Consider the following 27,098-nt stretch of genomic DNA (forward strand, 5'->3'; position numbering starts at 1 on the left):
AGATGCCAATCCTGACTCACCCGTGTTTATCGTCCACACACTTTTACTTGTGCAACGCGCCCGAAAGGAGACCCAGAACGATGCAACCGCAAACCCCCTTATCTATGCACGTAATCCAAAATTAAACCTCTATGCAGCCTCAACAAGCCCCGCCATAAAATCAACATTTCCACCGATTGCAACCGAAGGCGGGTCGGTCAAACTTCTGCGATACTCGCAGGAAGCCTACCCGCCCCGTTTTTAATCCCATTAAGCTTCCCACCTGGGCTAATACAGTGGTTAAATCCATCCTGCTTGCTACCCCCACGCGCTGATCTGCCTCGCCCCTCTATCACCTAATGCCGTGTGCATGCCGCCCATGCAAGGCTTGACCTCTTTGCTGCGCACTCGCAAGAGCGCATATCTCCACCCTCACCTGTCGCTCGTAGCTGCGACCATACCGCAAATTAATGCCCTTGCGCCCATACCTATTAACGTGAGGTAAGCAGAGGTAGGGTGGGTGATACCCGAGGGCCATAAGGGCCCGACCCGCCAAGGAAACTTTCTTATTCCTTGCCCCTTCCCCACACGTACCTCTGACCGCGCATTTTTTCCTGCGCTCGTGGCTCCCTCTTCACTGAGACCCCGTTCCTTCAGCGCTGAAAACACTTCACCGGACCAGCCCTTTAACTGGAAACCCACCAGCAACCAGAGCACGCCATCAAACAGGAACGGGAAGCCGAGCCCACGAAGTCCTCGCCATCAAACGGGAAACAAAACGAAATTTCTTCCACCTGCGAGGCGGCGACCGGGTCCCAGTGCAGGAGCGAGATGCCTGGCACCCCGGTCCCGCCTGCTTAAATCCTGATGGCCCCGCCCCTTTTCCTTTGTTCAGCCCTTCGCGGGCTTTTGGGCCATTAGGCCTTTGGCGCCGTTCCGCCCCTCGCCTTTTGACCCCCAGGGGAGGGTCCCAGGTCCTGGCGGCATGACCCCGCAGGGGTTACCCTGCTGCCTCCTCCATCTTGAGCTGATTTTTCCGTCGTCAGCTCCATTGAAGATTTCTGGTGGTCGTGTTAGTTTTAGCACAATCAGATAGGTACATGAATGGGACATGCACTTGTGAGCCAATGTAAGGACTTTATGAGAGATCCTTTGTTTCATGGGGGCCCAATGTAAAGTTCTCCTAAATGTGGAGACGTGTTCGCTGAGAGAGCTGGAAAGTGGTGCGCACAGCATTGTTCTGCGTGACCTGAAGGGCTCTGATGTTAAGAGCGGTGGTGCGGCCAACAAATGGTTGCAATAATCCAGCCTGCAGTTGAATGGGGCAGTGGAAAGCAGAGCGCAATTTTCAGTGGTGATAAAAGGGGATTATATTGTATGCGCTTGTTGATAAAAGCACATGGACACCGAATGTGAGATACGTGGGGCTTCTTGGACAATTCCTCATCCAGGATATTTGATTTTCATTCCCATGTTCCCTCCACCTTGCCCTGTGGACGCTCTGAAACACAATTTACTCAATTTACGCACAATAAATAAATAAACATGATTGTATTGTTAGTTTTTGGCTATATTTTCAGACTGCATATTTCATGTATCATTAAGTTACACTTGCCTAGTCTAGACAGCATGGGAATCCTATGTAGATTGAGCAAAACAATACAGAACAAAAGACAATGTAACAATAAAACCTCCCGAGAGTAGATGTTGTATTGCAGTCAGCCAGTGGAAAGCACATAATGGAAAGAGGCTTTAAATGAAACAGGTGCCTCTTGACGTTGCTATCCGTAGCAGGGGTTCTGTTTCGGCTCTGCGAACGGGGAAATGTGAATGAATACCGAGGGTTTGACCAGACAGGAGCGTCAGAGTGAGGAATTAGATGGAGTCCAATCGGCGGAGCCCCCCGCCAGTGCGCGGTGTGTGGAAGCCCAGCTCGCCGGAGATATAAGCGTGCAGATAACACTGGAAGGATGACAGCACCGTACAGCGGCTGCCTCGGCAATATCCTCTCCCTTGCGTGTCCTGGGTATCAGCACTGGCCATATCCTCTGCCTTGCGTGTCCATATCCTCTGCCTTGCGTGTCCTGGGTATCAGCACTGGCCATATCCTCTGCCTTGCGTGTCCCTTGCGTGTCCTGGGTATCAGCACTGGCCATATCCTCTGCCTTGCGTATTCTGGGTATCAGCACTGGCCATATCCTCTGCCTTGGTGTCCTGGGTATCAGCACTGGTCGCGGCAGGGCGAGAGTGGGGCAGCAGGAGGCTGCTTTCTGCCGGCAAAGCCTCCTCATGGAGAGTCTTTGCGGCTCGGGGGTCTGACAGGACCGCGCTCCACCTTCTCGTCACTGCTGGACTAACGGAACACGAGTGGCAGCTTCGTGAGGTAGAAGTGAACAGGTCGCGCTTCAGACATGGTGACACGCGTCGTGTGGCTCTTTCTGACGTGTCTGGCCGGCGCCTCGGCTCGGTCTGCAACTTCGCCGCACAACGCAACTTTGCAGGGGCCCTTCAGGGCGCCGAACATCTCCAGCCTGTTTTCCTGGGACAACTACACGCTGGCGGAGTGGCGCAGCATCGTGAGCCAGCGGCGCCCCGGGCCCGAGTCGCAGGACCCGCTGGTGAAGGCTCTGCTGGTGGCGGCCTACTCCTTCATCATCGTCTTCTCCCTGTTCGGCAACACGCTGGTCTGCCACGTCGTGATCAAGAACAAGCGCATGCACTCGGCCACCAGCCTCTTCATCGTCAACCTGGCGGTGGCCGACATCCTCATCACCCTCCTCAACACGCCCTTCACTCTGGTAAGGGCGCCCTTGCGCCGCGCGGCCGCTAGTCTGCTGGCGCCCAGAGTCTGCCCCGCAAGGGTCTTTTTCCATGCACCAACTTTTAGTGTAGGCTTACCTGCGGGCAAGTATAGGCAGGCACCAGCTAATATGTTACGCCATGTTAATTGGCATGTGTGTGGTGCACATCTGCCTCTGTCGTGGTCTCGTATGGGGTGCGGAGTTATTTATTTATTTATTTATTTTACATGTGTATAACGCACAAGGCAGCCCCTAGGCATCGCGGCGCTGTTACTTGTAGTTACACTTAGTTACAGGAAAAGTACAGTACATTGTATGGGAATACAATGATGTATGGGCATGTCAGACATTCCCAACACCGAAAAGGGCACTCTTTAGCATCTGATATTTTGAATACGCTGGGTGAGTTTTAGATGACTTTAGCAATCATTTTGTAATTGTGAGATATTTCTGCCAGGTGATATGGGCCACACAGCTCTTCATTTTTAAACACGCCTTTGCAAAGCCAACGTGCCTGGCTTGTTTTTAGCATATGTCTCTTGAATTGTTTGCAATGCTGTATTCACGGGGAGTGGATGGACGTGCGGTTTCCAATGCATTTTTGTGAAACTGTGTTTTTGGTGGTATCATTAGAATATGCGGGGTTCGATGGTGTTATGTATCAAGGACGTGTTGGTTTTACAGTGTAGGAATGGTACCCTATGCCCAAGAAGAGTCATACTTTGCCATGGCACGCGTGTCACATTATGTGTACTGGCAAGATATGCGCGTGCACTCACACTATATGGCGGGCAATGGCATCCGATAATCGGCTCCTAGCACCATAGTAAGCTGCAAAGCTATGCCCAGGTGCTCCTATCTCCTGTGTGCCACCATGTCCCCATATACGGCCCTCATATGCCCATGGCAACGCATTTACACCATATGTACAGGCAGTCTCCACATGTACCCTTGCAGTTCCACATATGCCAGACGCTACCACGGGTTCCTAGTAAGTATTCCGAATGACATTTTTTCGAATGCCATAATGTCGAAAACATTATACCGAAAAAAAAAAATGTTGAATGTCTTTTTTTTTTGTTATATTTTGTTTGCAATGGTGGGGGGGGGTTGGTTCCCACCCAACCCCCGCCTTTTAAATTTTTTTAACCCTTTTTTCTACTCGCGAAACAAAAAAAACATGTAAATGAAAAGATAATACACTCTAAAAAAAAAAATTCTGTAAAATGTTTTCGACATATTTGTCATTCGAAATTTTTTTTTCGACATTTTAACTGGATACCGCTACACCACGATATGCCCGCTACACTAACGCCAGATCCGTAGCGGGTGCCAGTGATCAAGTATTCAGCTTTGCTGTCTGGCTTATGCGAGGCAAGGGAAGTGTGGCGGGCAGTACACCACATGCCAATGGTGTGCATGAGAGTAATCAGGCAGCGGCAGAAGTGTTGAACATTGAGTGGGGGGGGGACTGCTGCAGCGATGTGGGGTCACGAGCGTGCCAGGGTCACGTATATTCAGGTCCCTCTCCATACAAAAGGCATTGGCACCCTTTATTCATGCAGTGCCATAACCTGTCCCAGTGCTCGTGTGGTGTGCCAGGCACTGTAGCCATACCTCAGTTACCCAGACCATTAGCGAGGTACAACCACCACAGCCCAGGCTGGAGCACTATAGTTTAACATTCTAGGCAGTAACAATTCAGCTGCGCCAGGAAACACATATAAACCTAAGTAGTGGCACAGTGAAAGGGCTTATCAAGTTCCCTATACACTTTATGTTGGTTATGGGCAGGCAATCAGTCTCCCTCCAGCAGCACCTGCTGCCTCGGTATGATTATGAAAAAAGAATCGAATCTGAATACCAAACTATTGTGATTATTAAAGGAGTAGCGCAACCTGGGAGTTATGCTTCTCTGCCCCAATGTACATAGTGGACCTTGCTCAAAGACACCCACAAGTTCACGCGTTCAGTAATGCCGCTGGAGTGTGTCTCTCTGAGCAGTAGAGCAGTAGAGAGGCAGCCCCACCTGAGGAGATGGCGCGGAGATGCTAAGACGGGTATCATACAACAGTGCTACATCCCATCACTGCGAATGCGATTCCAACGTATCAAAAACAATGAGTGCCAATGAAAATAGAGATGGCGGTTGGGGGTAATCAATAAAGTAGGGGGAAGTCAAGGAGGGGGGACGCAGGGGTCTCCCACCACATTTATTTACATTGAAATTCGTTGTAAAAAAATCGTTGCAATCGCAGTATCGGATGCAATATTTTCACATAGACGGGCCACGGGAGGAGGAATGCTGCTGGTGAACCAGAACATGCAGCAAGTTCAACATCCTCAGCGCCTGCCTTCCTTAGATGCTACCCTTAAACCCAGGCATCCGTGGACACATTGAAACCCCTCGGAATACTCATGGGCCAGGCGGAGCACCACACTCCAGTGCTGGGTCTCTGGGGCATCCGTGGACACATTGAAACCCCTTGCAATCATCATGGCCATGGCAGAGCACCACACTCCAGTGCTGGGTACCTGGGGCATCCGTGGACACATTGAAACCCCTTGGAATAATCACGGGCCATGGTGGAGCATCACACTCCAGTGCTGGGTCTCTGGGGCATCCGTGGACACATTGAAACCATTTGGAATACTCATGGGCCATGGTGGGCACCCCACTCCAGTGCTGGGTCTCTGGGGCATCCGTGGACACATTGAAACCCCTTGGAATACTCACAGGCCATGGTGGGCACCCCACTCCAGTGCTGGGTCTCTGGGGCATCTGTGGACACATTGAAACCCCTTGGAATACTCACGGGCCATGGTGGAGCACCACACTCCAGTGCTGGGTCCCTGGGGCATCCGTGGACACATTGAAACCCCTTGCATTACTCATGGCCATGGCGGAGCACCACACTGCAGTGCTGGGTCTCTGGGGCATCCGTGGACACATTGAAACCCCTTGGAATACTCACAGGCCATGGTGGAGCACCACACTCCAGTGCTGGGTCCCTGGGGCATCCGTGGACACATTGAAACCCCTTGCATTACTCATGGCCATGGCGGAGCACCACACTGCAGTGCTGGGTCTCTGGGGCATCCGTGGACACATTGAAACCCCTTGGGATACTCACGGGCCATGGTGGTGGAATACTCACGGGCCATGGTGGAGCACCACACTCCAGTGCTGGGTACTTGGTGGGATGCTCCGTGGCTTCAACAAAACAGTATCCGATCTGAAGTGGGGAAAAATGCAATGAGACTCGCAAGACCAGTCACGAGTACAGAAAGCTGCAGTGGTGGCAGAGGATCAGCCTATGGTGGGGAATGTCACAGGTGAAGATCATGCTCCAGTGGCGGAACACAAAATGTGTGCCTCCCCCGCAAGCCATGCTGAGGGCCCCCCCCCTGCAAGCCATGCTGAGGCCCCCCCCTGCAAGCCATGCTGAGGGCCCCCCTGCAAGCCATGCTGAGCCCCCCCCGCAAGCCATACTGAGGGCCCCTCCCAAGCTCTGCAACAAAGCATGAGCCGCGCCACACTCCGAGCATGCCCGGACCACCTTGCATGTACATTGTGCATGATGATCATGCTGCTGCCGGGAAATGCTGCGCCCTGCACTAGGCGACATATGGAAGGATGTGTTTTAAACAAACCTTACATCGTGTACGTAGGGTAGAAACAAGGGGGCTGCACCTGGCTCCTGAGTCCCGACACCCAAAAGGACCAGCACACTTTGGCTGTGGGCAGTAATATTATGCACACTTATGATACCTTAAGAACATATGTTCATGCTAGCTCTGCCAGTATCGCCATGTATGTACATTCTCTTGTTGGCTTTGCCCTTATTGCCAGTAAAACTCTTCTGCCACAAGAAGTAAGCATGTTACTGCTGCTGCATAAATTGCTTGTCCAAAGCCCGACACCATAGTGTAAGAATACTCATGTTGACTTTGCCCTCAATGCCAGTAAAACATGCACTGCTACAGCATGGAAGCACTTGCTTGTTTGAATGCACACATGCCTCCACCCAATATGTACAAACACTCATCATGTTGACTTTGCATTTAACACCAGTAAAACATGCAATGGCACCGCAAGAAGACATTTACTTGCTGACTGCACAAGTGCCCCCAACCTCCTCATGTAAGAACACACATCATGTTGGCTTTGCCCCTTATGTGAGTAGTAAATGCCATGCCAAAGAAAGAACATTTCCCGTTCAGCCCTAAAGATAAGGGGTGTAACGGCCACTTTTACTCGCTAAAAATAGGCAAATACTCCCAAAAAATAAAAATAGGGAGTAAAAATACTTCCAATAAAAATAGGATTTGGACACATAGAAGCCTGTGCTCCTGCTTTCACCCAAGTAGATCCATGGATGTGTTTGGACCAGTAGTGCATGTAGTACCACACGAAGAAACGGCTATAATTATGGAAGAGGTCAAATGTATCTTTTAAAGTGCATGAATAACTTGGTGCAAATGAGTATTCTTCCCAAAAATATTTGGGTTTTGCAGTTGAACATATTTTTACTCGTTTAGGAAATACTCCCATGGGGAACAGGACTTATGTTTTGAGGCCCTAAAAATAATTTTACTTATAACTTTTAAGAATATGGAGTAAAATACTTCCACTTCAAAATCATAGCTGGAGCACTGTTCCCGTCTGCCTGCCCCATTGCACCATAAACCCCCACCCCTTCTCCATGTAATAACATTCATCAAGTTGGTTTTGCCAAAAAATACCAGTAAAACATGTAAGAAAACATTCATGATACAGTGCCCCTTGCCTGGGCCCCAGCCTGGCATGCACACATTCATACCCATTCACCCACCAGCCTTGCACCCACTGGTGGCTGGTGATTAAGTTAATTGGAGGGGTGTAAATATTACCCACAAATAGGCCATAGCATAGCGCGGGAGTCCGAACTAACCAAAAATGGTTCTGGGTGGTTAAGGGTCACTCCCTCCCAGAGAAATATTTTTGAATACTAGGTTGAAATGGTGTGATGAATAGCACACTTTCTGTAAGAAACTGGTTAAAAAGACAATTTGCAATTGGTTTCAATCCAAAGATCCAACAGATGAAATTTACCAACAGCGCACAGGAGCATTTCCATAATGCCTTTGCCCACAATATATGCCAGTATTAAACCATGTTCAAGCTGGCTGTGCCCATGCATGTCCACTTTGACAGCAATATTCCCATATAAAAACATTCTCATTTTTGCTTTGCGCATAATGCCAGTAACGATCATATAAGAAAATATGTCTAGGCTGGCTCAGCCAATATCCCAGCAGAAGACCTACTCCTGTTGGCTTTGCCATTCAAATGACATGCCACAGTAGAGTTCAGACTTCTGAAAGAAACGATTTCTTGACTCTCTTGATCGAAGAATGTCACTATGGGACTCGCGGGGCTGAAAAGAATGAAAAGGATGTGTGCAACCTCGCTGCTCAAATGTCACGATTTAGGAGGATCAAAGAAAAGGGGAAAATGCTTATTTACCCTGCTTACTGTATCTCGTCCTTGGGATTACCTCCCTGTTGCAAGGACGAGATAGCTCGTCCTTGGCACTTAAGGGGTTAATGAAGGAGAAAATGTTAGAAGGCATTGAATGGTTAAATACCGAAATCACCAAAAAAGTCCTTGGCACTGGGGGGGGGGGAACCCATGGCAGTTAAAAGGTTAATAAATTATTTATACTATTTAAAAAGCACAATTTTTACCCCCAAGACCACCCCTAATTTTGCCATGTCAAAGTAGCTCCACAAACTGCCCGAATCCCACACCTCACGCACTTGGTGCCGCAATTTTCTCCATCACATTTATGTGGTGTTAAATCTGGCACTGTGCTGCCGTATCCTTTGTGAAGTTTGAGAAAGCGACAACGGCCAGTCACTGTGCACAACCCGCTCTGTAACTTCCCAAGCTCAGGAATGATCCCAGACTATGGATACAGGCTATGAACAGGCTACCATCCTGCTTGCGGGACGATGTGCAGGGTCCCGGAAACGTTTCCATGCTGCTGTCAGGGGAAGGGAAACAGCGTGTGGCACAGGAAGGCAACTCGTGGATGCAGGCGATAAGCTGCAAACGCAGCGTCTATGACCGGCCTCAGTGGTTGTAAATGAGAAGCTGTATGACTTGGCTGTGCGCAGAGATTTCATTCCTTGCTTCAGTAAATTGTGTGCGAGAAGCTTTAGTGATGTGACTAGAAACGTCCAACCAGCTCAAGATGTGGCCTGTTCCATTAAATCTGAGAGACGCTCAGCTGTTTGGATAAAAGCCTAGCAGCACTGCTACAGGTGTTCATTTACCATGCATGCACCCCTACCTGGCCAAAGGGAAAGCACGTGGCATGTACAGACAGGGCCATCTTAACAGTTTTTGGGGCCGGTGCAAAGACAGACTTGGCCCCCCCTCGAAAACCCATGTCAACCCTCCCATAACCCATGCCCCACAAAACCCATGCCCCCTCCCAATCTGGAACACGAACGGATTCCATACCTCAAGTCAAATTGAACAGATACCCATCTAGTCTTTGACTGGATGATCTAGTTGTTAATACAATATAAACATTACTCATCTCTGTGACCTGCTTCCCCAGAGGATGCTCAATATTAAAGACACTTTCACTTTGATTTGCACGAAGGGAACCAGTGCCAAGAAATCGCCCAATGGGCACACCAAGCTACATGAAGCCAGACTGGATGTTTCAGTGCCCAGGATCCTCCCGCTAGCAGTGTACTAGAGCCATGCTACCGCTGTGTGGTCTTACCTTATCAAGGTCCCCTCACCGAGGATTTGAGGAAATAGCCATAGCAGACAAGACCAAAACGAATACAAGACACAGGGACAAATAGTATGGAATGTTCAAATGTACAGCAAGCAGCGCCAGAGGACGCGAAGCCATAGTGTAAGGCAATGCATTGCCAGCCCCGACCCCTGGAGATGCAGTGCCTTTATTCACACTAGATGTGGTCTTTCTGATGCACAGTAATGAGCAGCGTGTAAAGAAACGGACGAAGAGGAACTCTCAATAACCCTGGTAATGTTGACAAATGCCCACTTTTCTCATCTAAAACCCCCTCTTGTAATCTCATTTCAATGTGGGCTATTATGCGGCGCTTGCACTTCCTATAAGCCGAAACTATTGCATTAGAGTTCAGCCGGGCCTGTAATCCCAAACCATACCTCTGATATATCAGGCGCAAAAAGGGTCCCCCGGCCACTGCATTTGGCATTCTTGGATAAAAGTGGGATCTTCACGAGAGGGAAAACCAAAGTCCCATCTATGCACACGTTCCACAAACAGTTACACATATGGTGCTCCAACACCCCTCCCTGAGCGCAATCAGTACTAGTCACACAACCTGCTTGGCTGCGTCCCATGTCTCCACGCAAATGTCACTGAACCAAGAGGTACACGAGTGTGCACCTTGCAAGTTACATAACAAATGGGTGCTGTCATAACCCAAGTTAATGACACTCATTTTATCGTCTACAGAGGATGATAGTTCAAAATGGGCCTGTCGGAATGTACTAATAACCTTGATTTTAATCCACGTGATTTCACTTTTTCCACTTAGGAAGCGCTTTAATGGGCAAATGTTTCCATTATTTTCCATACCTTTAAAGGATGAAAAGCTGAGCCGGCCCTGCCTGTGTTGGCACCTGCAACTTGATCGTCATGTGAACACCAAGCGACCATTCATGTAACACTCCACACAGACTGATAAAACACATGACGCTTGAATAAAAGTGATTTCTAATATGCTACTTAATGCAGGACGATGCTCATCCAAACAGGCCCCGAAGAGCTTGCTCTCTCTCCTTTGGTTTGTGCTTTGCAATCCATGGACACATAAGGTTAGTTGCTGAACGGTCAGACCTGGGCATAACAATATCTCGGGCACACATGAAAAAGTGTTCCAGTGTCACAAATTACATTGCCATCCCCGAGTAGTACCCAAGGGGAAGGTTTTTGGTAAAATGTGTTGCAGATTCTTCATTTCAAAGAATATTTGTTTGGCAACAGGGTTCAAATCTAGGAGCTGCATAGTAAAGTTACCCTTTCAACTGTCCCACCTTTACACAAAGAAGAACTTGCCGACAGTAGCATGTTGTGCCTGTACTTCGGTCATTGCCATTGCCCTAAAGGCCAATCCGAGCCTGTCGCCCTCACATCCCATTTTAAAGGAAGGACGAAAGCTCCTCCCAGATTGTAATCCACAGTGGTATTGTTTCCAAACACATACAGTGTGCCATTATTATCTGGAAACCAAGGGTTATACACGATTCTCTGCAGCAGGTGCATTGACCCACTGTACATATTTTATAAAAATGTATTTCGGGAGATAAGTTAAACTTTTGCAACACTCCCACATACCGGTTAGAACCCACATATGTTTGACAACCTACGTATTAGCTCTAGCTCAGAAAATAGCTAAAATGCTCCCACTTCTACCAGCTGCCCAGGCTTTACCTCATTCCTGTGACAAGTGCCTGGGAGAAGGAAACCCTAATACCCTGCCAGCAATCACAACCACGCAATCAATACTACGGCAATAGAAAAAAGGGCCTGGTGTGTGTGGAAACACTCAGTGCTGCTCCCACTGATACATATTTATGGGGTACTTTGGGGGGAAGGGTTTGCAAGGAGTATAGGCATGCCTATTGCATTCTCTGGCCTATAAACTGACACGCTTGGCTTCCTGCCACCCCCTCACACCGACCCATGTCATTTAGACCAAAGAAAGCTTAGTCGTTATTTATACAGGAGGCTCTCTGACACCTTGCACTGCCCCACACGGTCAGTTTGCACAAAATAAAGCATTGAGTCGCAGGGATGCTAGGGCTTCAAAACAGACTTTCACAGATCGGTTCCATGTCATTTCATCGTCGATGTTTTTTCGCAGGGTTTTTTACTTTGAATATTTTATAGAAATAACCCATCGAATTTTAAATTTTTTTATTTTGGGGCGTTCCCCCTAACCCCCATTCCTTTTCAGTTTATATCTATTACCAAAAACTCACATCCCATATATATAATTTTTTAACCCCCCCAAAATAATTTGATGGGTTTTTTTTCTGTAAAAAACCCTGTGAAAAAACGTCCCGCGATGAAAGGCCGTTGTTCCCACAGATCATACTCTCCTGGAAGCTAATCGCAATATTCAGCGTAGTTGGGACTCAGAACACATAGTTTACCAGACCGAAACATTTAAATCTAGGGAACTACAACGACAAAGCTGCTAAGAGACATTAATTGAACTGGAGACAAGAACAGGACCTAAACATTGCAATGAGGTAATGGTGCACTACACAACCCTGAAAAGTGCCTCCTTGCTGTGATATGCTATGACATCCCTAACACCTGCCACACATCTGCAGGAGTGTGGTTCATAAATGCGAGGCGTGGATGGGGGCAACATCTGCGAGTGCCAGAGAGTAGGGACTAGAGCGATAAATCACGGACACGGGACACTGACCCAGCAAAAGTCCCACAAGTAAAGGTCTGGCCCAGACCCGTGTAGGTGCTGTTGGTTAAAGAGATACCCGAACACAGTGGGAGGGTCAGGATGTGGAATATGGTAGTGTGACATACGTGTGATATTAACCCTCTATATACCAGAGACAATATGCACTGGGCCATGCGTTCGCATGTGGTGGGATGGCGGCTATGCTCCTGAAGCGCATGGGGATGGGGAGTTATAACCCAATAGATGGGGGCACCTACCAGAGCATTTGACTTTGCATCCAATCGAAGGCAATTTTCTGACTTTCTCCCTTCAAACACAACTCCACTCACTCCAAGTGCATACAAACCCAGAACAGGGTAGGCCTGCCCTACAACTGCATGCCAGAAAACGAGAAAGCAATGGTGGCGGCCTCAGACATGGTCACGACTCAGTCCTGATTGCTCAGATGATTAACACTGGTGTTCAGGATAGTGGGCACTGAATTGAACTGTGCCGCCTCCTTGTCCAATCCACGTCTAGGGTTAGTTTACCCCTGAACCTACTTAAGTATAACACGCACAGAGTGCTTCAAGGATCATCAGCCCTTTAACCTATATTGTTCCGTGCATACTGTAATAATCATATCTTTGCAGTCTTCTTTGAGCTTCTCAACACATCTTTATCACAAGTTACACCAAGATAGCTGGAAAAGAACCACTGGTCTCATCACCCAGGCTTAACTGACATTAGACAGAACCTTCACACAGCATTCATCACCAAACATTCCCCATGACATCACCAGCTCTACATACAGAGACAAACACTTCACAACACATCTCCTTCCTTTCCGATGATGCACACACATGTAAAGCACACCAAGAACAAGCACATCACAACACACCTCCTTCCTTTCCAATGATACACACACATGTAAAGCACACCACAAACAAGCACTTCACAACACATACCTTAGGCCATTGGTGCTACTGACCAATACCTTTAGCATAAACCTCTTTAATTATGGTAGGGGCCTAAAGAAACACAGACAGGAGCTGCAGAGGGTAAACCGACAAGCCATTTATTTTTTTCAAACTCAATTGACGTTTCAACTTCCTTTTGTAAATGAAAAGTTACAAAATCGAAAAAAAACACGTACGTACCTGAAGCTCTGTGACCCTCGTGCTTGGCTCATGTCATGAGGGCTCGTACCAAACCCAGTCCTCTTTCCTCAGGATTCAGGCAGTCGGACTGGCAGACACTGGAAACAAAACCAGGGTCCAGGTCGTCTGATTGGCCACTGAACAGTGCATCATTGATTGGTTGATATGCAAGGAGGTCAGGCAGCACCAGTTCAGCAGGGGCTGAGCAGAGGCTCAGCCATACACAACACAAGCTGGCTGGTCCGCCACATCGCATGTACCCCTCAATCAACATTGTTGTTGTTCCTATCATCATTCCTGTCGCTGCACTGGCGCCAGGGTGCAGCTTCCACAACTTGTGCCCTGGCCCCAGCAGTTGATTGGTGGCCTGGTGTGTGGGGGCTGCGGGCAGGGAGGGGGAGCTGTGAAAGTAAGACTTGACTTTTTGTTTAATAATGTGTACCTGCGGGCTTTGTCTCACCGGCTCGGTTGCCCGCCTGCGCCCTCCACAACAAGCCTTTTTTTTCTGTATGTGCATATGTGACATTTGCAAATTAAAAAAAAGGCGTCTACATTTATTTATTTATTTATTTTTTTGCAACATCAGTCTAATATGTCTCAGCGTAACACTGTGACATCAGACTTTTATTACAAACATTTTTTCGTGTTCCTCCAAAAACACTACCATTAGATCAAACCGAGAGAGAAAAATGCAATAAAAATATGTGCAAAGAGAACACACAGGAGCAACCGAAGCCACCGTGCAAGTGCCATCTAGCTTCGTGATTAGGGCTGCACAGTCTGAGTTAATTGACCCACAGCCTTCAAATTGAGAGAGGCGATGAAATCAACTATCGCACAGCATAGTTTCACCGAATTGCCTGCCATTGCATGAGACCACCAATCTCGAGAATCTGGGCTCGCAGGACAAAAGTTCCCAAGATGTAGGATACGTTTTGCCGTAATTGACGTGCATTTAGTTATTAAGTGTTCAAGGGTTTCGGGCTCCTTCAAGCAAAATCGGCATATATCATCAGTTACTTCTTTGGAATGCCGAAGCCACAACATGGCTCTTGTGTCAATGGCGTTCAGCCGTATTCGCAGGAACTGCTCAGGATGGTGTCTCGACGGGCAGTTCGTCAGATAGTTACATGGAACTCCCTGCTTAAGTTCACCTATTCCAGCATCTAATGTTGAGGCCATCTTTCTCCTTTGTTCGTTATTCTGAATCCACTTCACAGTCTCAAACTTTTTTTTCGCAGATTGTGGTCTCATTATTAGTTCGTCGGTATTTAAATCGGCACCAGTTAATAACTGTGTCGAACGTTGTTTCCATTCTTCAAGTAAATTGGAGTGACCAGGTCCAGCACTCTTGGAAAAAATCTGATAAGCAGGAGACATGGGCGATGCAATCATTTTCCGGAATGCCATTAAAGATTTCCACAAGACAGTAGTGTGTAACGAGTTTAAAGAAAGCTCATGTCTTAGCTGAGTCATTGAAATGTATGTTGGTAGCTTCAGGACTCGCCGCCAAAAAGTGCCCTCGAGTTTCTGCCAAAAAGCCACGTCTATGCACCAGCCTGCTTCCGAGCCAAAAGTAATGGCCGGAACTACTTTTTGAGAATAAAATGTCAATATGGGTGTAAGAGTGAATTTCCCATGTAATTTGTTCAAGAGCTGTGCTTGTATGCTGAATTGAGTCATTCGAGCTATTAGGTCGGTTTTCCAGTGATGTTCACAAAGGGAATTATTAAAAGAGATTCCTAGGTATCTTATTGAGTCCACTACATCAAGCGGATTCTTATCGATGTACCAGGTGAAGGCCCTTTGTCTTTTAAGGTTTGGTCTACCAATGACAACGATCTTGGTCTTGTCAGTGTTTATCTCCAGATCGTTTTTGATGAAATATTCGTGTAAGTTTATCAATTGCCGTTGTAGGCCTATCTGGGTCTTATCTAAAAGGACCACGTCATCCGCGTAAATGAGACATCCAATTTCGGTGTTATTTAGAATTGGTGGAAAACATCTCACATTTGTACGATGGGCTGGGATGTCGGCAATGAAGAGTTTGAACAGCTCGGCAGCTAGTGGGCAGCCTTGTTTCACGCCCATGTTCGTAGGTATTTGATCAGATAAGGCGCCTTGATTGTTTAAGCGTATGCTGATGGCTGTGTCAGAATGAAGCGCTTTTATTGTATCGATCAAGTTACTTGGACAGTTCCAGTTTTCCAATTGTTGCCATTGATACTATCAAAGGCGCCACGTAGATCGATAAAGGCGACATACAGATGTGTTTTAGCCCTTATACTTTCAAGTTTTAAGATGGTCATTAGCAGCAAGTTCACTTCAACGCTGACTCCTTTTGTGAATCCTGTTTGTCGCATGTCTGGGATTTGTTCCACGACTGACCATTGAGAAAGCTGCTGACGTAGAAAAGAGGCAAACATTTTTCCAATGGTGTCCGAGAGGGCAATCGGGCGATAGTTGGAAGGATCTGCCCGATTGCCCTTCTTATGGATGGGAACTATCATAGCATCCCGCCAAGAAACAGGTATTTTCTTCGTTGAAGATATTCTAGCAAAAAGGGATTCTATGAAGATAGCCCATTCTGCCTCATTGTTTTTTAACATTACATTCGTTATGAGGTCCGGACCAGCGGCGTTAGAGTTCTTCAAAGACCGAATTGCGAGTTTTATGTCTTCGGCTGAAATACGCAAGTCCCATGAAGACGGATTTTGCTTAGAGCCGCTTGCGACTTCATGTTGTGGATTACTGAAAATGTTTGCGTAGTGACGCATCCATTGCGCTGAGTCAATTTCATTTGACGCCGTGGGCTGATGTTTGGTATTCCCAGAATTGAGGATTGCCCATATTTCCCGTGAGTTTTTCTGGACTAGTTGTTTCATTAGTAGCTCATCTTTGTCCTGCTCTATTATTATTTTCTGAGATTTTAACCAGTTACGATATACTTTACGTCGTCTATGGATTGCAGAGATGATGGAGCTCGTATCGTTGGTAATCTTGAGCAACTTCTTCAGCTTCCTCACGTCATGTCGCATCGTTTTTTTGGCTTGCGTCAGAATTGACGATGATATATGTTTGTGTTTATGCCCCATGGTAGAATTTGCCACTCGAACAGTTACGAAATCGGAGAGCAAGGGGAGATAATCGACCGCTGTTGCTTCTTCGTTGCTGAAGTTTTGGCTGATCTTTTGAATTTTTGCTTTGTCGATCCTTAGTCGGTTGCCACCTGCATTCACTGAGATAGGAAGGAATGTCGTAGCGTCGATTTTTTGTTGGCCATTCCACCGGACAGGTGAGCCGCATAAGATTGTGGTCACTGTTGGTCATGGGTACGATTGTTAATAACAATTCTTTTTCAAACAGGTTTTGCGATACCCAGAAATAATCAATGATTGAATGAACCTTATTGTTTGACCACGTTTGCTGTGGAGGGCGGTCGCCTGTCACATGCCCGTTGACCATTTGGCATTTCCTCATGTGGAGTGCTTGACTCCATTGACGACCCCGAAACGCTATTTCTTTAGCAGGAGCTGGCTTGTAACTCTGGGTTCCTTCATCGTACTTGAACCAATTGTAGTTCAAGTCTCCTGCACAAATTATTGAGAGATTCTTATACTTCAATATGACGTCATCAAGTATGTAGATTATAGACTCGATGAAGGATTTCGTAGTGATTTTCCCCGGGTTCCAGTACCCATTTAAAATGAGCAAATGCTTCCTCGCGCCTATGTTTGGATGATTTGAATGTAGTAAGGCGCTTTGTACAAACGGATTGGGGATGTATACATCCTTGAGCTGCCACCATGTATTAATCCTAATCATCATTAGAAGGCCTGATGAAGGACGCCCTGTTTTGTTTTTGATTGCAGGATTTAATAAGATCATAAACCCGTCTCTTGTTGGAGGCACACTTAGCCATGTCTCTTGCAAACATATGACAAAAGCTTTTCCCACATCCACATCAAAATGATTAAATAAATGGGAGAACCCTCTGGTGTTCCAAGAGATGAAATCACGCGGACATTCGTTTCCGGGATTTAATGGCTAATGCCAGTCTGTTTTGCCATTTCTCGTATTGCTTTTAGTAGTCTGATCAGTATGCGATCTTTGGCAGTCGGTAATGTGGTCAATCTGCCGTGGGTCCGAACGTCTTTGGTCCTTTTGATTGAGATTGGCCTGTTCTGGACTTAACTTTAGATTGGCATGACTGGTGCTTGTTGGTTCAAGAGAAATATCGAATCCATAGCTCAGTAATGCGTCTGCAGCGTTCATGATGGTGTTGCGGACTAAGGCAGACGAGATGTGCAAGAGAACTTGATCGCAGCTACGTTCAGTTGCATACTCCACGATTTTTATGTCGTCAGATGTAATTGTTCGTAGTGATGGAATACAGGTGAATAATTTCATCACATTACGGCGATTCATGTTCAAGTCATCCTCATCTTGATGGAGATATTGCAATCGTAATTTGTAAATTGAAAAATTGGTTTGAGAACTCAATGATGTGGAAGCCTTTGAGATGTAACGCGCAGACTTATTTCCTTGAGAGCTGGTGTATTTTGGATTCAGGCGAGATGACTTTTGTTCCTTGTTTTGCTCAGACATCTTTGACTTGTTATCAGGTTTCACGTTGCCGCTTGATGCTGACACTCTATTCGAAAAACGCCCCACTTGTGGAACTTCCAAAGCCACGCCAAGATTGGCGGTGGGTTGAACGTCCGACGTGTCATCAGAATATGTGGATAGATCGCAAATATCGATCATGGATTTAGAGATATTCCCTGCAGAGCTTTCAGGATCGGAGTCCATTCTTTGACGTTTACTGGAGTGGACTTCCGATGGCCCTACAGCGTGTGTTGATCTGACTTGATCTTTTGCGGTGTTAGCCACAGCCTGTTTAGTTGTATCAGCACGCTTAAAAAGGCCTGGGTTCGCATCTATAGGTAGATTGCGAATCAGGTTTCGTGTGTTTAGAGACGGTACACCTTTCCTGGTTGCCTGCCTTGATTTTCTTGGTCGTGTTTGTGTCGATGGCCCCTTTAAAAAGCTTTCAGTGGTTATTGGTTGAGCTTCTTGTTGTTTTGACGGTCCTTGGAAGATTCCAAATGACACTATTGGCAACGTGTCAGTGTGTATCACTGGTGAATCAAGCTGTGATTGGCACGTAAATTGAGCGGTCGCTGCAGCATTGCCAGTTGAATCAGACTTGTGCTTGCTTGGAACCGAAGCTTGATTCAGTTGAGACACTATTGCGGGGATGGCCTTGGGTATTAAGTTGGCTGTAGAGCTGGGAGATGGCCGCTCTTTTAATTTGTTAGAGCCTTGGCTCGAGGACTCTGATGAAGAAATTGAGCTTGCGTCAGCTGTGCTAACTGATGATAATCCAGTTGTTTGGGTGTCCACTCTGGATATTAACTCAGCAGAAGAGTGCCGCATCCACTTCACTGCCTCAAGTAGACCGTCTGCAAGAGAGTCGTTTTGGCAATGATGGCGTGCGGCGAGGTCGCTTAAGCGCTCTTGCCAGTGCAAGGTTCGCTCAGCTTCCTGGATGAGCTGGCTTTGTAGAAAGTTTGTAACTGAGTTGAAGCTATCCATCTTTTCTTTTAGAGAAATGATGAGTGAAGACTGGTCTTTGTGGGCCTCGTGGAGTGATTCATACATCTTCAAGAAGGGCAGAAGTGCGGCTGACGAGGCGGCCAAGACGTTGTTGTAGATCTGCATGGCAGCTGCCGACGAGAGGCTAGGCTTAGACTCGGCACTAGTTTTGTCGGCCGTATTTGAATGGGAGCTATTTACTGAGTCAGACTGGGGATCAGATGTTAGAGATGAGTCTCCATTTACATTCATAACGGCACCCTTTGGGGCCTGTGGTGGATTTAAAAGCGTTCTCCTGTGTCTCGAAGAATACACTGGCGACATCCTGTGCTGCTGGATGCAAGAATTGTGTGACCGACGACTTAAAGCATGGATTTCTCTATCATCAAAGCTACTGCGGCTGTGTACTAGGTTTCCACAGTGTGGGGCGAGCCCAGACGAAAGGTCAATTTGCGCATCACAAGGAGGTTTTAGCAGCGCGTTACTTGACTTGTGGGCCTGGTCGTGCAAAGTCTCCTGGACTCGTTGGATCTGGCCAGCGAAGGGGAAACTACACGTTCGCGACGTGGCATCGTCTGTCTCAAAAAGTTGAGCCTGTGGGTAAATAAAGGAGGCACAAGGGAGTGTTTTTTTGAGAGATTTTACTTCAGTTTCTCGACAGGGGGAGGCTCTTTGTCCTGTGTTTTTAGGGTCAATGTGATCCTTATTGTTTGAATTGATTGCTGTGGTGCCGCCGGCCAGAATGGTGTCGTCATGATCGTTGACGCAAGTAGCAGGTTCTTTCAAAAGTTTTGAAGATGGTGCGTCCAGATCGGTTTGTGATAAGGTGCCCTCCTCGTCTTGCGAAGCTTCCATAAGCTTGGCGTCGGTCAAGTCGAAAGCCGTAAAAAACTCATCTCCTTTATCGGAGTGAATTTGAGTGACAACGGCTGGTGACACACCATTTCGTTGAAGGAAAGGCAGATCAAGTAAGGATAGTAAAGGTCTTTGTGGGAGGTAAGCATCTTCTTTGTTTACATCCATGATTGCAATTGGGTTTTCAACCTCGTTTACTGGGTCAGGCTCGGTCACGCCTGTGGCCGCAAAGTCTGTTGCCGGGCTCGATGGTCTCATTTCAGTGAGACACTCATCGACAACAGTTACAGTTTCGTTTAGGTCAACGTGACCAGATGATAGTAGGCAATTTGTACTATCGGAGTTGTCGAAAGAGATGGTCACGCTCAATGGGCCTGCAATTTCTGCCCCGTTCTCAACAATAGAGGTGTCTGTACTGGCAGGGAATAGGTCGGTTGATAAGCATTCAAAAAGCTTATTCTTTAATACAGGTGAAGGACTGTCGCGGTGGCAGGATACCGTTTGTGCTGAACGTAAGTCCAAGCAGTTCTCAGGCACTCGTTTCCGTGGCACTGTGCTTACCTTCGAGGACTCAAGCGACGAGTCGGCTTTCAGGGCGGTCCATGGGTTTTGCATCCGACGTTGTTGGATTGTCTTTCGTCGGGTGAGGGGGCCAGTGCCTGGAACCGCCAGGCCACTCGTGCCTGATTGCGCCGTCATTGCGGTCGCGCTGTTCGTTAGGAGCCTCAGAGCCTTGACCAGCCGCGGACTGCCGTAGACTGACTCTACGCTCGACTCCGCGCGCGCTCCGCGCTTGGGGTGAGTTTAAGTAGAGTACGCCCACCGGCACCAGCACCAGCAAGTTCCTTAAAGGCACAGTGCGGGAGGACTCCAAGCGGCAGCACAACCACGTCGCTGCAGCTCCTCTCAGAAAAAAAAAAAAAAAAAAAGCGCCTACATTTTTAATAGGCAACGATATCTGTCTTAGCCAGCTTTCTCCTCCAGGCTGGGCATCAGACTCACCCTCGACCCTCAAGTTCCAGTCCCCCACCACCCAAAGTTGGGCAGAAGGTGGGGGCCCCGTCCCAGGACCCTTAAAGACCTGTCTGCGTATAGGCATCTATAGAGGGTGCACTGCATTTTCTTTGGAGCCCTTGTCACCCCAAGGCCGAGGTACAGCATTTCTCATGGAGCATTTGCCATGGCATAAAATCTGTGCTCTGCTCCCTTGCTACCATACAGCAAACATTGGACAGCAGGACACAGGCTCAGGACTACTATGTTGCAAGGACCCTTGGAGACCCTTGCCTACATTTTCCCTCTATGTTTTATTTGTTTCTTTTATTCTCATGTTTGCAGTTTTCAAACTGATTAAAAACATTTTTTTTTAAAAGAACGAAAGCTGAAGATTTTAAAAGCTGTTGGAAGCAGTAATAAAGGAGATGAAGCATAATGCTCGCCTCTGGTCTTGACATAGAATTCACCTTAAACGGACGCATGCATACAAACATCCTTCATGCACATGAAAACATCCTCGCACATACACTTAAAAACAGAGGTCGAAGTGAGCGGGAGCGGTCAGGAGCGGTGCTCCTATACTTTTTATTTTTAAGTTTAACTGTTCCTATACTTTTATTTTAACAAGAAACCGTTCTGCAATGGTTTAGTTTTAAAATAAAAGTGTAGGAAGAAGTTGAAGCTTGCACTTCAGTGCACTGCACTGCACATTCCCAAAAATGGATGGTGTGTTTGTTTGGGGTTTTGGATTGTGTGTGGGAGGGGGCGCAGTGATGGGTTTTGTGTGGAATGGGGCAGACCAGCAGCGAACACAGTTCCACTACTATTTTTCGTGCACTTCGACCACTGCTTAAAACCGTATTGTTTTCTTTCCTGCTGCTGGTGCGAAGGACTCCTCTACAAGGCCAGCATCCTGCTCTCTGAACTGGGCCACGCCAACAGGAACCAGAACGCAGGGGCTCTCCAGACCCTGCTTCCTTGTTCCTGTCATGCGCAAAAGGTCGCCTGCATTACGTAGAAGGGTTCCAGTTGCACGGCGGAATGAATCCTTCATCCCGCTGTGCAACAGGAACATCTCTTTCTGAAATAAATAATTTCCTTCCCACTTCTGAAAGACACAAAATGTATTTCAGAAGCTTCTGGAGGCTGCCTGGACAGCACCTCCCCCAGGACATGGTGTGGTGAGGGCTGAGGGGGCCCCACGCTACGCCAGGGTCATGTTCCCTTAGTAATAAAAGTAGGGAAGCACCAGGATAGTGCATGGGCTTTGAGATGCCAGTTTTCTGCACCATCACAACGTAAAATGTTCCCTGAAAATTACCTTTCTGTTGGGTAACTGGCATTAAAGCTGTGAGCAAAAATGCAGGGCCATGCAGTAGTTATGTTGTGAGGCTAGTGAGAATGAGGGATAATGATAATAGTGTAGCTTTCACAATATGGCTACCAGGAAAATGCAACAATTGATGGCTTATGGAGGTGTTTTGCAACAAAGAGGAGTTGATTGACACTAGGGCTGCCCTAAATATGTACCTGCTACAGCTCTGGCAGAGCACATCTCTCTCTTAACCAGACCAAGACATTACATGACAAGTGGGGCATATCAGTAGAGTGACGTACATGATATGCCGTAAACTGATTTGATTGCTCTGCTTTCCAAAATTTGAGGCATCTGTCTTTTGCAGTTTCAGTTCTTACGTTTGGATTTTTCGAGAGGGACGGATAGAAGTCCTTTTTACCATTCCTATTATTTCTGTTATATCTGTGTACACAATATATTTCCCATTTGTCATACATTGCAAGTAATTGCTAATTATGTAGGGTTCATATAAGTAATATGGTGACTTGACAGTAGGTTTGAGATGTTATAATGACCTCATAACGCCAGGTCAAAGCACCATAATAGTCTGCAGGAGCCCTAGGTGACTATTCATTTCCTACAAAGCCCCCGAGATATGGGCACGCCATAGTATGCAGACACTGAACCAAAATAAATAGACATAGCAAAATGATTTCCAGTCTGCCTGTTTGACAGAAGGCTTTTTCTCTATTCCTATTAGCAGTATTATGTCTGTAAGCACATAGTGGCCAAATTAAAGGAAAAAACACAATGTAATGCAGCACACAGGAGGAAACAATGTAGCGCTGTGCAGCATAAAAGGGGAAAAAACATTATACGGAGCAACAGGGTAGAAAGAAAGGCATTTGGAGCAGTATTCAGCAAATCCCATCTTAACTCAAACAGCCCTAATGGCCCTAACAAAATGGGCAGTGCTGTAAAAGGGCTTTCTCCAGAATACACAATTCACTGTCCTGATGAAGGCTGATACAATTATCACATCACCTCGTGGTACAAGGCCAAAACACAGACACGTCGATAACGCCATCGTCAGACATTGTCTAACATACAACATGGTTGATTATGCCGATTTTTCCGGCATACAAAAAGAAATATTGTGCTTCAGATAAGGCATAACGCCTTTATTTAAGATTAGATTCACGTTAAATGTATTAGTTTCCCTCAATGTCTTTTGTTGTTCTCCTATTGGGAATGCATGTCTTTTTCTTCAACCTGTGTCAATTTGTTTTTTGAGTTAATTTGATTTAATTTGTTTTAGTAGCTGTTGGTCAAGATAACAACCACAATAAAATAGTGGGTCACTATATATCCACACTCGACCTGGCCATACTAAGGCAGACATTATGCTATGGGGTGGCTGGCATTCCACAACGGCCTGAGGATGTTCACTGGTTCCACACATGGAGTAGTGCATGCATGGAACCTGTACTCCCCCATGCACGTATGGTGGCATCACACATGCGCACATGCAGATGCACAAGAACACACAAAGCAGCGTTGGCATGTATCTGTGCACCTGTGTGCGCCACATCTACTTGGAATCAGTGAATAGTGTGTCATACATCAAGCAGACAGGACAGTGTCATGTACTGTGCGAACTGTGCACATGCTGGAGACAGATTGACCCTGTTGGTTAGGAATGTGATGGAGTGTACATACATGCACACTTGTTGGGGAGGTGTGCTATCACGTACCGGACGTCTTCAGCTGTAATTGGGCTTTCTAGGTGTTCTACATCCTGGCGTGTGAATTTGGTCATGTTCACCCCCCTTAAATATGCCCCCACCGCTTCCTCTTTACCCTGCGCTTCGGAGGTGTATAGTTTTTCATAGTATTGGGCGAAACCCTCAGCAATGTCCTTCGGTGTGACCTGGTCACCTTCCTCGGGGTCCCTCAATTTGGTTACCCATCTCTCTGCTCTCTGAGCCTGGAGTCTTGCTGCCAGAAGCACGTTCACCGTGTCCCCCTTCTCATAGTATCTCTGCTTTAGATATCTCAATTTCCATAAGGTGTCTCCCATAGCAAGCGCTTTAAGCTCCGCCCTTTTAGACAACACCTGGTCCCTAAACTCTTCTGTGTTATCTTTTGCGGCGTGCATCCTCCCGTCCCTTTCCCGTCCCTTTCCACTATTTCTTTCAGGAGTCTTTCTTCCCTCAGGCCCCCCTCCCTTTTTCTCCATGCACCCTCTCTAATCAAGAGACCCCTCCAGGTAGCTTTGCCGGCGTTCCAGACCACTTCCGTGCCCACCTCTCCATTTGTCTGCCCCTTTGTCCGCATTTCCATCCTTTACCTTCCTATCCCAGGTTTCGTTTGCCCACGAGTTTAGGTCCCCTTCTATAATGTACAAGTCTGCCTCATGCTCTTGTGTTCTGTCTAGCGCTTCCCTTAGGAACCTCTCTTGCCCCTGATTTGGTGCATGTATGGCTGCCAGCAATATCTTAGCTCCCTCCAGAGTACTCTGCAGTATAAGCAGTCTTCCTTCTAACAGGTTTGTAGCTTCACAATCTTGCAACCGACATTGTTTGTGGAGGACTATGCCAACTCCTTTTCCTTTAGTGCTCCCTGATGCCCAGTGTACCTGTCCTATTCCTCCACCTCTTAACGCCTGCTCCTGCCCCTGTATAAGGCGTGTTTCCTCCAAAAATAGTACGTCTAATGAGGCTTTCTGGAATTCCTTTACGACTAGAGACCTCTTAGTCGGGGAGTTTAGACCTTTCACATTGAGTGTGCCCACATTCAGACCCCTCGTAGCTTCACCGTTCCCCATTGTGGGTGTTTCCCTTTGCACATAACTCATGTTGACCTATGGTTATCAACCCTCTTCTTTCAGTGTCTTCTTGCATCCGGGGACCGGGCTCTGCATCCCTGACACTTGTCGTCCTGGAGCCAGCTTCCTTACTCAACTTACAACTTAACTTTTTAACTGTTTAACTGTTAGGAACCGCAACTTGGTGTTTTCAGTGTTTGTATTGGAGACGCCCCCTCTCTCACAAGGGGCCACTTTGGAGGGAATGGTTCTGCCTCTCTCCAGCAATTTATCTGTGTTTTTCTGCCCAGGTTCAAAAAGTCGGACTTATTACTGCCCACATACCCGTCTCTGCCGACTCACTACAGCCGCTGTTCTTGCATTGTAGGCACCTTGCAGAGCGAGGGTCCATTGAGTCTCATGTATTTCCTCCTCGTCTGTCCTTTCCTTCTGTCAAGGGTTTTGACCCATGTTGAATCCTTAGACTGGGTAGATGTGGGGATGAGCTGTCGCCGCCCACATTCACGCCAGAATCCAGGAGAACTGCGCAGTTGGCACAAGACCACTCCAAAGATACAACCTTCTTGTGGGGGGTTCCACATCACCACTCTACTGTAAGGATGACATCAAAACAATGTTAAGCAAGGGTCCTATACTATCAAGCAAAAGACCACTCTATTGAAATGCAGTAATTCAAGACAGATCCCAAAAATGGATGCAATACCGGTACTCACCACTATCAGAAAGCAGGCGTTTTAAAACCACCAGACCTTTGTGTAAAACTGAACAGAGGAACCCAAACCAGGCCAAGGAAAGACTTGCTAAGAGGTGGATACAATGTAAAACTATATTCTGAAATGACTTGAAGGAACTAATTATTTAATGTATATGTAAAAATTGTAAGTTTTGATTTAAACTGGGAACTAAAGTGACATTTAGCTGAATTATGCCTGACAACCCCCGACAGGAGTTGAAACTTGATCAAACTGCATTCCCAGGCCTGGCTGCCTCCTGCTTCCCCACCAAAAGGAGATGACACCTCTCTGATTAGATTAGGGGAGGGGCACCTGCAGGAGGTTGAACAAAGCCTTGTCTTGGACTCAGGCAAATGTTATATTGGGGGGGCCGTAAAGTGGCTTCCTCTTGGGAGAAACTGGGAGGGGCAGTGCCTCTGCTAGCAAGCTGAGCTTGGGGGAAGTGGATAAACCAGTTATTCCACCATGTGATGGGCAAAGCCACACCCCTTTTTGACCAGGGCATCATTTTAAAAAGTTGGATAATTCATAGTACGGACTTGTCAGAATTATATAAGTAATATAATTATTCTGGTGATTTTTCTGTGCCCGTTTTAAGAGGTGTTAGGACCCTGTGGTGTATTCTGGGGGGTTGCTAGCGGAAAATAGGGTCTTACTCCAAATGTCTGCATGTTAAAAATCTGACACTTCATCAATTAATGTCCATACTCCTTGCACACATGTGTGTAATTTTTGGTAAATGTCCGATATTGGTAAACCAGTCAAAAAGCGCAAAATGTTGTCATTTTTGAATGCAAGCCCCCAGGAAGATCAGGGTCGGACAAGCATGGACCATAAGGAATATATAATGTGTACATGTAATTTCAACAAATTGTGTATCTGGGAAATATGTATTTGAATCAAATATAGATTTGTGGGCAAACTGACCAGGGGAGGATCCTCTGACCCATAAACAAACCTCATCATGATGACAATCCATTTCCTTCCCCCAATCATGGGAGAGGGGAGAATTGGGCCAATGACAAGTAGAGAGGGGCAGGCTCAGTTATGCCACGCACACACCCACTTCCAAAACACATAAAAAGAGACTGCTGGGACAGGTAGAGACATTCATTTTCCATTTCTGCGGAGCATTTTGAGGGCCGACATCCCATCCAGACAGAGACCAGAACCAGAGACCCATAGACTACAGAACGTTGAACCTAGAAGGCCCACTGCAAGCAAAAGTATTCTCAGCAGGCCTTCAGAATCCAGCAAACCTAATCAAACTATTCAACAGCCAGGCGAGCTGTTTGAAATCTTTTGCAAGAACTTTTGCCAGTACCCAGAAAGCAGTGTTACATCCAGAATCCACTTGATCCGGACCGGAAAGCAGAGCAGTATCCA

General features: G+C 47.0%; 1 protein-coding gene across 1 annotated transcript in view; it reads left to right on the forward strand.

Annotated features, from left to right (window-relative positions):
- The first annotated feature begins 1,803 nt into the window (after positions 1–1,803).
- Positions 1,804–27,098, forward strand: part of GPR83 (G protein-coupled receptor 83) — a 288,154-nt gene continuing 262,859 nt past the window's right edge. The window contains exon 1 of the mRNA XM_069639272.1: positions 1,804–2,777. Coding sequence (XP_069495373.1) covers positions 2,391–2,777 — 387 coding nt within the window. The 5' untranslated portion in view covers positions 1,804–2,390. The remainder of the gene's footprint in view (positions 2,778–27,098) is intronic.

Source organism: Ambystoma mexicanum, chromosome 7q, assembly GCF_040938575.1.
Source record: "Ambystoma mexicanum isolate Mex_15411 chromosome 7q, UKY_AmexF1_1, whole genome shotgun sequence".
Lineage (NCBI taxonomy): Eukaryota > Metazoa > Chordata > Amphibia > Caudata > Ambystomatidae > Ambystoma > Ambystoma mexicanum.